The sequence below is a fragment of the Eublepharis macularius genome, chromosome 4 (assembly GCF_028583425.1).
Source record: "Eublepharis macularius isolate TG4126 chromosome 4, MPM_Emac_v1.0, whole genome shotgun sequence".
NCBI classification, from domain to species: domain Eukaryota; kingdom Metazoa; phylum Chordata; class Lepidosauria; order Squamata; family Eublepharidae; genus Eublepharis; species Eublepharis macularius.
This window is the reverse complement of record NC_072793.1, coordinates 112,887,096-112,900,610: the sequence shown is the minus strand read 5'-3', so window position 1 is coordinate 112,900,610 and position 13,515 is coordinate 112,887,096. Positions and strand designations below refer to the sequence as shown.

The 13,515-nt window shown below is 42.4% G+C and overlaps 1 protein-coding gene across 1 annotated transcript in view; it reads left to right on the top strand.

The window, feature by feature from the left end:
* PHF2 (PHD finger protein 2) overlaps positions 1 to 12,245 on the top strand; it is a 230,813-nt gene extending 218,568 nt beyond the window's left edge. Inside the window, exons 21-23 of the mRNA XM_054977343.1 lie at positions 3,277 to 3,535; positions 6,526 to 6,591; positions 8,271 to 12,245. Coding sequence (XP_054833318.1) covers positions 3,277 to 3,535; positions 6,526 to 6,591; positions 8,271 to 8,359 — 414 coding nt within the window. The 3' untranslated portion in view covers positions 8,360 to 12,245. The remainder of the gene's footprint in view (positions 1 to 3,276; positions 3,536 to 6,525; positions 6,592 to 8,270) is intronic.
* Positions 12,246 to 13,515: the final 1,270 nt, after the last annotated feature.

The window sequence follows — 13,515 nt, the reverse complement described above, 5'->3', positions numbered from 1 at the left end:
ATTGCACACTCAGGCCCACAGGCTGTGGGCCCAAACCGAAACCTCCAAGCTTCTTGTACATTCCCGGTGGGGATGCCTTGGATTCCGTGCACACCCATCGCCAAAGCTGTGGGCCCAAAACAAAACCTCCAAGCTTCCTGCACACACTCGGTGGAGGAAGCCTTGGATTTCATGCACACCCATGGCCAAAGCTGTGGGTCCAAAACAAAATAACTTCTGATTTTCATGCACACATCTGGCGGGGAAGAATCGGAACTCATCAACTTCAGGTTCTGCAGTGAACTGCAGAAGGCCGTAGTTCCTGAACCTGCAAACAACAGGAAAAAAGCTCAACATTGATTAATCTCCAAAGAGGAAATGGTAGGCCATTGGCTCCCCCATCTGCAGGTCTTTACAAGACCCCAAATGACCACTCCTAAGGAGAAAACACAACCAGTAACTGAACTCAACAACAAGGCAATAAAACTTAAACATTGCTCACCAACTCAGTCATTGCAGCGAAGGCCCCTTGCCTGCCTGCTGTTGGGAAGCCCCAGCAGGATCAGAACCACACCTTTTGCCCTGTTCCTGGCACTTATATGCCATAAAGGCATGAGGGCCAGCACAAATTGGACATGCGTGTTGAAACTTGCAACTCTCCCTGGAGCAAACACCTTGTGAGACAAACTCCCAGCACAGCATATGTGCCAATTGCTCTCCCAGTGGGCACGTACCAGTTGGCGTGGAGGGCCATTGAAGCAGGTGACCACTATCAGCGTGGTCACATGTGTTGGACCTCACCAGTGACATCACTTGCATCCAAAGTGGCTGGTTAACCTGCTCCCAGGGCAGGGCTAAGGGCAACCCACATTCAGAACTCTTCGTCATACTGCAGTCAAGCTGCACCTGCAAAGTCCAAATACCCTCTGTATATGATGTCCACATACTGAAACGGGGGGGGGGGGGGGGCTGTCCTCCAAGGCTGAGCGTGGGCTATGACACCAACGTACATTAGGAATCTGGGAAGCCAGTTGGTCCAGCTGTTATCCACCTTACGGTGCTTAAGCCATTCCTTATCATGCTCCTCAAGGTCCTCTTTATCCTTCTTCTCTAGTTCCTTGAAGAGAAGGGTAAAGACATCCAAATATTCTCCCTTGAGAATTTTTTCTTTTGTCACCAGTGTGAGATGGTCACCCAGGAGCATAGCCATGTCTCCAAATGGCAGAGCTCTAAAAGGCACAGCCCCATAAGTGGCCCAAGGTTTCCCATAAAAGGAAGCCCAAGGCACCACCATTCCCATACCGGCTTGTGCTTGGGCCATGGCAGGCAGCAAACCGACCACCCCAGTCAGCTGTCCCACGAAGGAAGGCAGACTCCATTGTGACTATCCTCCCACTATGCAACTAAACTAAGAAGTACTCGAGGTGTGCCTGGGGGCACAGAGGCAGCGGCCTGGCCACAGGGCCCCCGAGGCCACGCATGACCTTGCTTGGTCTGTAAAGACTTACCATCCATTTCTGGCAGCTGCACAGCCAATGCCACCTGACTGGACTCTACAGCCCAGCCACTATCACCTGTGATGGACTGGGCTCCTCCTCCATACCCTTCAAACTTTGAATGTTAGTTCCATTGCCTTCTGGCACACAAGTTGGGCCTCCCAGGCCTGATGAACCTTCCAGGGCAGATAAGCGAGATAGGATGTCATTAAGTGACACTGTCTTGGAAACAACATGCACTGACCTTTTCTTTTTTGTGCCCACCGTGTGCATGAGTGCCCCCCTGGCCTGCTCTAGCATGGCAAGTCACACTAAAATTTCTCACCTGCTTGGACTGGTGTCATCCTCATCTGAGAAAGACAAGGCAACCATTGGCCTTTTAGGGGGAGGGCGCTTAGCAGGCTTTTTGCCCTTAGATGTACCACTCCCTTCTTGGGAGGCATTGTTACCAGCCTATGTGCCATCCAAATGAGTTATTGTTCCTAAGGACCAAAATTAAAACTGTGGGCAACTCACAAAATGGCTGCTGCCTCAACAACAAAATGGCTGCCGGTGCCCCTACAATATGGCCACCTGGGCTCACAGTAACTTGGCCACGTCAACAAGGCTTTAGCACCAGGACTGAATAGGGGAGGAGAAAGGCCAGGAACAGGCAGCAGGCCTACCCTAAAAAGTGGAGGGGTGAGGGGGTGCAGCTGACTTGTCCCAGAGTAATGGACTGTATGCAGGGGACTCCTACCACAGAGCACCATAGTAAGCCCAATTAACCTTCAATTTTATAAAGGCAAGCCCCCCTAAGGTCCCAGGTCGCAGCCCCGCATACCATGAACCAGAGGAGGCTATTGCCAGTGCTGGCCTAATCGCCACCCTTCTGCCCACTGCCCGAAAACACACCTGAACTGGCCTGAGGAACTGGTGCAGGCGGGAAAGGCCACCGGCATACTGTGTTCCCGCAGAAGCCATGGGGAATGACACTTGCTCCTGGAGGGGCTGAAATGCTGCTGACCAAGCACCCACTGACTTGGGCCACTTGGCTCCCTCTGCACTATGCAGCTGAAAAGAAGGGAAGGGGCTGCTGCAAGCTGGGCTCCCATTGCAGGGGCACACAGCTCAAGCCACTCCTACCCACTGCCACCTGCAAGTGCCCACTGCCTCAGAACACTTGGCCCAAAGAACGAAGGGGGACACAGTAGGTCAGGTGCCTGTTGCAGGGATGCCCGGCTCAAGCCATTCCTGGCATTGAAGACCTGCTGCACTGGGAGACTGAAAGGGCCGTAGCCACCTCAGCGCCCACGGACTGGAGATGCTCAGCTTCAGACTCACAGCCCCCACACTCCGCTGCCATGTCCAATGTCCTTGGGCTGGAGAGAGAGAGAGCACCAGCGCGTCCTCACTCTCTCCAAGCACTAGGGCAACTGAAATGCCGAGGGACAAAGTGGGCTAATGTATGCACTCTCTGAAGCATGCCCAGATGTCCGAGAAATCGCCATTGCCTCTCTCTCCTCTGGGGAGGCAAATCATGCCCTCCGGCTGCAGCGGCTGTTGCTGCCCACTGGGAGTGCCACATAACGCTGATAAAGTTACTTGCTCATGGAGTGGTATTAAGGTTTTCTTTGAACTTGCGAAATAAAATAATCATGCTGTACAGCTTCTAATAGGACCCTTTTTGTGTATATATAGCACTTTTTGTGTATATATAGTATTGCACTTGCAATATTTATCTGTTAAGAATCCAAAATGTACCAGTGTTATCTGTGGCTGTTATTCTGAAGCTATTAACAACTTTGTTATTTGTTGAAAGGAGGAACAAAAGGGCAAGAAGAAAAAGAACACCAAAAAGAAATTATCACCTAACAACACAAATAAACTCCCTCAGGAAGGCAGCTCTCCTGAACCCAAGCTGGAGTCCCACAGCAGTAGTCTAGCAGACCATGAGTATACAGCTGGCGCAAGCACGTTTGGGGTTGCCCAAGTAAACAGAGGTTCTCAACCCATGGCTCCTGGAGTTTTCCTCACACAAAGGAGGCCCTCATCTTCACAGAATAATGCAGCTGCCAAAGGTAGAGTTCATAGATTTATATCTTGTTTAGCCAACTAGTCCAGTCCTTTGGGGAACAGAATGGTTTCGCTTTACTTTTAATAAATCATATAGAGGTTCAGTTCAGACCAATCACTAAACTATGGTTTATTTTAACCATGGTTCAACTGTGAAACCAGGATGTGGCTTACCGATGATAATCCAAATTCTGGTTTGTCTCAGCAAATATTGGCTTCATCAGCATCATACTTTCCCAAGTTACACTAAGTTGAGCATGCTGCCGATTAGCAAGACAGGATTAAACAAAGTTGTTGCCGTTTGTATGTGGCACAAAACCTTAGGTAAAACTAACAGTGGATGATACAGCAACTCCAGATGATTTTTTCCATATCCTGGTTTCACAGACCCTAAGTAACCATAGGATTGAATCCAGCATGAAGACTGCAAGGACTGTCAATCTTCATGGCTTTCTCCTATTCCCAACAGTCATTTCTGACCTTTGGAAAAGTGTATTCCTGCATGCAGTAAGAACTGCTGTCAGGATCCAGAAGGGTTAGCATTGCTCCCTTCCATAAGTGGAGCTCTGCTTGTGCAAGAAGCAGGAGGAAGCTATTTTGCCCTCTTCACCCTCCCCACTGTATGTCCATGGCCATGTGGGTCCCACAACTCCATGAATAAATTTTCCTAGGATCAGAAAGTACTGTGGTGGGGGTTTAGACCAACAACCATCTATGCCTTCCACTAATGGATTGAGGAATCCAATCCATAGTTAGCGGAGTAGCCCACATTCGAACAATCACGCTAACCGTAGCTTGTTTCCATGATTTCATGGGATGTCTGAACTGAACCATAGTGGTAAAGCTTTTCCTCTTACTAAAAAATTGGAAGAATCAAAGTGCCTTGAAGCATCACTTTTAATAGAATTGGTTGCAAATCTGCTGAACGGGGTCATCTGGAGCCTTGGAGTTGGGTGTTATCAATATGCTGATGACACCAGCTATATATTACATTGAATAAGCTTCCAGAAGCCACCATCGCCATACTAAATCAGTGTCTAGAGGCAGGTAGAATGTTCTGAAGTTTAATCCTGAGAAGCCAAGTGATGCTTGTTGGGAAGGCTGAGCTCCTGGTTGGGATGACTTTGCCTGCTTTGTTTCAGATGAACTGATCTTTGTCATCTTCACTTAAAAGCCTAGGTGGCCTCTGGACTCTGCTCTTTTATTGTAGAAACAAATTAGTCTAGTGGCAGGGAATGACATTTTCAGATACATTTGCTGTGGAAAGTCATTCCTTTCCTGGACCTAGTTGACCTAGCCACGCTAAACTGTGCTACAGTAAACTTGAGATTAGATAATTGTAACACGCTCTACGTAGGGCTGCCCTTGAAGACAATGAAGAAGTCACAGCTGGTTCAAAATGTGGCACCACAGTGGATAATGGAAATGAAGCATTACGTGTATGGCCTCTGTGTTCAATTCAAAGTAGAAAGCATTTCAAGACATGGGGTATGCATTTCCTCATATGCACCCATGTAGAAATGTTGATCATCTTCTCAGGCTTTAACAGTGCCTTCCTGTAAATCAATGAGATCTGCTTCAGCCCAGTTCTGGGCCTTTTTTGTTGCTGTTCTTGTACTTTTAAATAGATACTGGATCAAGAGAGGAAGATTTCTATCTTAGAGCAGACCATGAAATTCTGCAAAGTGGAACAGCTAGAATGTACCTTTGACCATCCAGAGCACCCTAGTGGTTTGTCTGGTTCTCAGGGACTGTTTCCTTCTGGTTTTCATCTGGATGGTCTGTGCTAAGTGTGGATAGGTAAGGCAGTTTGAGCCTGGCCTTTGTTGAAAGTCAGGATATAAATATTTTAAAGGTAAAGGTAGCCCCCTGTGCAAGCACCGAGTCATTACTGACCCATGGGGGCGGGGCGGGGGGACACCGCATCATGATGTTTTCTTGGCAGAATTTTTACGGAGTGGTTTGCCATTGCCTTCCCCAGTCATCTACACTTTTAAATAAATATTTTAAATGAATAATAAATTACTGGATCTTTTACATTACTATAAATCTTCAATTGATAGTATTGAGACTAAAATCATAATAAATACATACATTTGCAATAATAAAACTAACATAGTAAGAATATATTTTCAAACTAGTACTGACTGGTTGTTCTTATATTATTCAGCAAGTCTTACAGCTAAGATCCTAGCCATCCCTCAGTTCCCTCCAGAAACCACAGGAAAGAAACATATTGAGGAATAAATGTTGCTGGGGTAAATAACTAACACCAGCTGCATTAGCATGAGCAGATTTCAACTGATAATTTTTTAACTGATGGCTTCCACAAATATGAAGTTGTTTTCTCCTGTTCAAGACTCAAGTGTGTTCTTTAGTCCATCATAAATTATTAGAACTAAATAAGACTGAGGGGCACTCATTTTTTCACTGCTTCTCCAAAGTATCTTTGAAGCATCTTTCAATAGAACAATTAAAATACATTAAAATTAATTGTTAAAAAATAAAATAGCAGTACAGAAAAAATACAGAAGACGGCATTAAGGTAAGCAACAATTTTCATTTGGGACCTAAATCTTAATAGAAGCCAGGCAAATCTCTTTAGGGACTGATGTGTCATTACCTGAACTCTAGTGGCTACCCACCCCACTTCAGATGGTGGGGATACACAGAGCAAGGCCTTAAAACAAAAGTTGGCCTTAATTGGTGCTCATGTTGATATGAGAGAAGATAGTCTTTCAGATATCTAGGTCCTGGCTTGTTTAGGGCTTTAAAGGTAAGAACTAGAACTAGTGGTGCCTAAATCATACTTGTGCAGCTTTTGTAACTCTTTTAGAAATATAATTTATGTAAACCAAAAACCTAGCTGCTAAATTTTGTACGATTTGAAGTCTCTGAACAGTCTTCAAAGACAGTCCCATGTAAAACACATTCCAGTAACTGAAACGTGATATAATCAAACATTGATAACCATGACCAAATCTTGCTTCTTAAGGAAAGGCTGCAGGTGATGTACCAACCGAAGCTGGTAAACGGAGGACTGCTGAGCCTTCTTCTGTAGGTATGGATCTAATAGCACTCCCAAACTATGACACTCCCTTTACAGGGAATGCAGCTCCTTTAGAACAGACTGACTTTTCTACCCCTGATCACCCCCACCCCCATTTACCAACAACACCTAGCTTCAGTTTATTTGTCCTCATCTAGTCCATTACCACCTCCAGACACTCATTCAGAGCGTCCATCAACTCAGATGATTTGTGTTGTTAAAAGAGAAACAGAGCTGCATATTGATGATTTCATGCTCCAAATCTCTGATGACATGTTCCAAGGGTTTCTTGTAGCATGGAGAACAGAATTAAATCCTGAGAGACTCTATAACATGGATGGGAAGGAGCCAGATAGGAGTGGGAGTTTCTCCAGCAAAGTTTGTTCATTAATGTAGTTTCAGTTCCAAATCTAGGAACCATCAGAGAATATCCAACTCAGAGTCATTTAGTGAGTTCAGAGTCTTACAGTGAAATCCTAAGCAGAGTTACTCCAATCTAAGCCCACTGAAATTAGAAAGCAGACTAACTTTGCTTAGGATTTCACTGTCGCTGGTGATTCTGATCTCTGACCAAGCTACCTGTATGACCAACTGCATACCAATATGGCAACCCACCTGTATGATGTGACTCCACCAAAAATGCACTGTTTCAGGTGATATGAAAGTGCTTGCTGTCTGAGGTGTTTGATCTGTGATGGCTCATTCACACAGATAAGACTTGCAATGCTGTAACAATGTGATGGATGTTCCTTGGATATCTGGTGTTGCACAGTGGCTAAGATGTGGATTGTGGTTTGGAAAGTCCACAGTTCAAGTTTCACCAGAACCACAAATCTTACCACACCTGGCCTTAGGCTAACCACGGTTCTCTCAGCATTAGCAATCGTCTGAAATATGGGGTGGTGGAAGGAAAAAAATAACCAATATACTGATTAAAGCCACACATTTAATAGGCTGTTAAAGGAATCCTTTAGTACAGCTTTCATCTTGATGGGATACATGTGCTTGTACAGAACACATGATGTGCTTTTTAGTACATATAATTGATTGGTAAGCTTGCCCAGGATTTTCTTGGAATAAAGTTTGTGTTTCTGAAATTTAATAAAGAATTCCATGAAGAGCTAATAATCTTTCTGAACTTTTCAAGAAAGTTAAGAAACACCACCATTTCACAGGTTCCCTCAAAATAATAGATTCTTATAGAGCATACTCAGAAGAATCTAATGCTGCCAGACCGTGGGAAATAGAGTTTCTCAAAGCCTCCCAGTGCAAGCCATTCGGAACTCTGTTTTCCTGGTTCCCCAGTCTTGAGTGTGTTTGGAATATATTAGCAGGTTCTGTGCCTTAAATGTTCTCCTTGGATGCTGGTAAAAGCTTCCTTCATACTAGCTACAGCAGTGATGCCACATCAAGGCGTTACAAGCAGGACTCAAAATTTAGCAGGTTTTAAAATTAGCTTATAAATTTGCACATCATTTTCAACTTCTAAACTTCCCTCTGTCTGGAGATCAGGGGGCGGGGCCACCGGCCATGTGACCATTTTCAAGAGGTGTTGGGCCCGGAACTCTGTTCCACCACATTCCCGCTGAAAAAAAGCCCTGAATTGCATTCACTTTATCCCCCTGCAAACTTCTAATTTCTTTATAAATCTAGTTTTGTGACTCAGTGTCTCTCTTTTCTTCCACTTCCAGGGAAACGTACAAAAAAAGGTATGGCCACAGCGAAACAGAGGCTTGGGAAGATTTTGAAAATTCATCGGAATGGAAAGCTTCTCCTCTAAAATTTAGCCACAACAGGGACTATCAAAGTTCAGAATGTCCTGAGCTGACACTAACTCTTCAACTCTTGAAGGACTTCCGTAGTATTGTGCAACATCCTAGGGACAATACCAGTTAACTTTTTGCCACCTCTTTAATAAATTCTTTTTAACTTTCAGCAGTTAAAACATGTACAGAATACTGCTATAAATATTTTTTAATATAGATGTCCTTTCTCAAATTGCTGAGAGTGACTAGTTCGCAAAAAGTTAATACTCCAAGACACTGAGGATCATTCCAGTTTTAGGAAAGTATCCCTTTAACTTGTTTATAAGTGAAGAAAAAGCAGTTGTTTGAACAGTATGCACATTAATTTCAATTACTCTTCATGTATCACCAGTTTTAAAGAGGTATCTGATTAAGCAGCAAAAGATCTGAGTTTTTAAAAATCTGCATTTGTTCAAATTGATTTAGATTGGGAGATGAGATTTATCCTATTATAATATGTGCAGGAAATTAAATGCACACTGGAAAATTTTCTTACCTGGATCATGATGAATAGATTTTGGACAATAAAAGAGTTGCAATTGCACTTCCGCCTCCTAAAGGCTTTTCCTGTAAGCGGTTGTCTGACAACCATGGGTGAGTGAATTTATCTTATGTGCAGTTCAAGACGGCTTTCTTAATGTAGTCTGATACAAGAGGGTTCATGATGAATTAGGAATATGGTTATATAAACGTGTGTTAATCCAGTTATTTGAAAATCTGCCGGAGCTTTGCCATTTATTTCAATTAGCACTGGATTACAGCTCTAGAGTCTGTAACACTGGTAGAGTCTGTAACACTTCATAAAGAGCAAATATTAGCACACTGTTCCCACTCATTTTCCTTGTTTTTGTCACTTCAAGTCAATGTCTGATGGGAATCTGAATTCAAAGCTGTAGTGTTTACCTAAAATCTTAAAAACACATGCCTACAATTGGAGGAAACTTACAAAACTAACTGTACCTCAGAGGTAAGATGTGAAAATGATAGCTGTGGGAGCAATCTGAGTACATCTACTTGAAAGTTACTCCCATTTTATTCAGTAGGGCTTACTTACAAGAGAGAGTCCTTAGGACTGCAGCTTCAGTTAGAAGGGTTTTTTTTTTTTTTTTTACTCCTGGATAGTCTGTGTAGGACTTGTTTACTTGATCAGGAAAATCAGACCATTTTCTTTTTCTATTGTTACTTAGCTCAGAGTTGGTCTTTTGAAATGACACTCTTGGTTTACAAAGTTAGAGAATTCTACAATTTTTAGAGCTGCTTCTAATTTTGGTCACTTTTATATGGGCTCTTTAAACCTGCTTTGGCTTCTGAAGGCAATTTTTAAAAAAGTTTTCACACACCTAAAAGATAAAGCACAAAACCCAGATCACACAAGGTTTTGGAAAACCTAGATTAAAGCTTTGTTAACTGCTGGAGGAGTGTTGTATCCTTAAGGTATGCAAAGCCTTAAAAAAGAAAAGAAAATGGTTTCCCTTTAGAAGCCAAACAAGTTCAAAAGCCCATTTGAAACGGACCTTTGTATCTTGTTTGGAACTCCTACGCAGCTGGGTTCCCATATTGCCCTTGTAATATTAAAACTAAACACTATCTGATGTGAGGAAAGCACATGCTTCCAACACCAGTGTTGCCAGCCCATGGGCAAATAATGCAGTAGGATGGGAAGGACCCATGTCACCTGCAATCGCATATGCTGTCCCTGTTTCAAATGATTCAGTGGAGTGTGGGCCTGTGCCAGCAGCAATGACAACAATGCCATAAAGACGATATGAAATAGTTTAGCCATTATTTAAATAATCATTTTCTTAACTTTTGTAAGCTTGTGGTGAATTTTAAATTCCATCCAAGACCTAAGGTCAGATCTGTGCTGTTGGGTATTCATTCTGTTAGATCTAAATAGGATTGCCAACTCCAGGTTGGGAAGTTCCTGGAGATTTGAGGGTGGGGTCTAGGGGAGGGCAGGATTTAGTGAGGGGCTTCAGTGGGGCATAATGCCACAGAGTCTAACCTCCAATGAAGCCATTTCCTCCTGGGGAACTGTTCTCTGTCATCGGGAGATCAGCTGTAAGTCTGAGACATCTCCACTCCCCACCTGGAAGTTGGCAACCCTGGGTCCAACTGCTTGAGTTCCTGGCGATCCTGCCATTTTTTAAATCCTATTTATGAACACTTAAATCTGTCTTCCTTAGTACTATGACGCTGATCTGATTAACCCCTTCCCCCATTGCATTTTAGATTAGAAAACATGTTGCGGGGAGAACCAATTATGGCTCTTCAATGTAATGTGAGGTTTGGCCCTTAATCCAAGATGAAATGGATGAAGGAAAGGCAACTTGTTAACTAGTGTTTCTTTGTACTGTGTTTCTTTTTTTCTCACTTTCAATACTCTGCAGCTTTTGATTAACCCACGGATCATGTACACGAATCAGAGATACAAATGAATTCAGGAGGTCTCTAAACAAGCACTTATGTGCCACCCCAATTACCTGTCCAATTTTTCTGCTTTAGGAAAAATAGTAGAGAAGGAGGGAAAGTGCCAGAGGATAAATAGTAATAAATGTAACTCATGTGCGCACCCTCTGCATTTTTCTTTATGCCTATGAGCCCATTAGATAACTAAGGCATAATGGTATAATGGTTTATGTATGCCTTTATGCCAAGGCACGCAGTGAGGTGCGCATTCATATCAATGTTGTACACAAGGCTTTTGACATTCATATCAAAGCATTTCCTATCAGATACATTTGTCTGAAGGAACGAGGACTTTGAGCATCCAGGCGTCTGATAACAGGAAAGCCAAGCTTATTGACAGTTTAACTGGATACTTGTTGTCTTTTAACTCTCTTAGTGTTTGGTGTAGCGTGCATTATTTTACATTAAACTTGCTTGTCTGCATATAAACACTTGAGGGGTTAAATTTGTTTCTCAGGCAATCCCATATTTTCATTTATAGATACGTTTCCTAAAGCATATTTTTTCATAGAATGTAGCTTGTAAATAGCTTTTTAAATACCTTCTTTTTATAAGAGCAAAGTATCTTTAGACATTTCTTTCTATAGAATACTTCATTAACCTTTATACAAGTTTTTTGCTGAGTATTATCAACAGTTGTATTTTAGGTTCTTAATTCTATGAGGGGAATTTTGTTTTGTGTTGTTTTGTTTTATTTCTTCCTTTTTTGGCATTGCCTGAAAAACAAGTAAAACTTTGTGCAGCCTTATATGGAATCAGATAATAGTACAAAAAATGATCTATTTAAGACATATTATGAAGAATAATCTTCAACTTTCTAAATACCAGCTCCTTGTTTCAATTCTTGTATTATTGGGGGGTGGGGGATACAGTTATTTTATTAGCACCTTGTGAAGTGTTTCTGTGTTTTGTGATGATGTAATTTATTAATGTTTGTAGCTTTTTATATTTGTACATTTCTTATGAGCTTTGTTTATATACACATTACCTGGATGTGATATCCATGAGGAAAAAAAACAGCTACAGAAAACAACTGAGGCCTTATTAACTAACCTTTCTATAGTTATGGTGGGAAAATATAGGATTGACATGCTAGGAGTTGTTAGTTGAATAGGGCCCCAGGATTATGCCGAGCAGGTTTTTTTAAGCTTCCCTAGTATACTGTTCTTGTCAAGCATTTATATAATATATCGCAGACATCATGCTGTTTTTTTATTATTATTGTTGTTGTTATTATTATTTTCGCAACATGTACATTTCTAACAAAGTTTATTGTGGCTATCTATTACAGTGTTTTATTTACCAATTCATATCAAATGCTCTTGTATCAAGTCCATGAAATCTAAGTAAACTTAGATCAAAATTTTAAAAGTAAAATATTTCAGGTTTTGTATAGAATTGGTGTTTGTTTGTTTATTTTCAAACTTAATCATGCAAATGGCCATATTGTGCTATGTTCAGTGCCACACTGCTGTTTTCGGCCCAGTAGGTCCTGGAAGCCACTTGATCAGAAGCAGATAAATGCCAAGATAATCAAGAACTGAACACATAGTTTGGAAGGCTGCTTCTTGAGTGCTGTATTGCTTTGCCACAGATGTTCCTCAAGGAAAGCACAGCTGATACACAGAATGAGCAAGATCACGACTGTCAGTTCAAGCTCTGAAGCTTAAAAAGGTAGAAACAACTATGCAGAGTAGTTAAACATTTTCCACATTGGATCTAGAGTTCCCAAAGGCACCCAGTGTGAACATGGGGTACTTATTCACACTGACTTCCTCATTCACTTCAGCTTTGTCCATTAGGATCTGCTGCCTTCATTGATGTAAATGAAGAAACCTTTGCATTGGCAGGAGTCATCTTGAGCAGCGGAATTCTTATGTGCTGGATCAGGCTGATTGTTTTACCTCTAAGGTGAGGCATAAGATATAATTGCTCTGTTTACCACTTATCAGCTTTGGGAACTTTTGGAAGAGACTGATTTTCTGGGCTCATTTCAATCTGGCTTCAGGACAGGATTTGGAACAGAGACTGCTCTGGTTGCCTTGGCGGATGACCACTACTGAGAATAGTCAGGGGGGAATGTGACCCTGCTGGTCCTGTTGGATCTCTCAGCAACCTTCAATATTATTCACCATAGTATCCTACTGAGCCACCTCTCAGTACTGGGACCAAGGGGCACCGTGTTACGGTTGTCTTGAGTTCTATCCGAGGGGTCAGATATAGAAGGTAGTACTGAGGGATTCCTGTTCTGCCCCATAGCTGTTGGCCTGTGGGTTTCCAGAAGGTTCAGTCTTATCCCCAATGCTATTTAATATCTATATAAGGACACTAGGAGAGGTCATCATGAGGGTTGGGCTGTTGTGTCACCAATATGGAGATGATACCCAGTGCTACTTTTCCATCTAAGTCTGAGGACGCTATTGATGTTCTGAACTAATGCCTGAAGTAATGAGCTGGATGAGGGTGAACAAGCTGAAACTTAATCCTGACAAGGAAGAGATTCTTTGGGTTAGTAGAAGCATAGGAGTTAGCTGTGTTAGTCTGTGGTAGCAAAATCAAAAAGAGTCCAGTAGCACCTTTAAGACTAACCAATTTTATTGTAGCATAAGCTTTCGAGAATCACGTTCTCTTCGTCAGATGCCTGATACAGAGACCAGTCTCT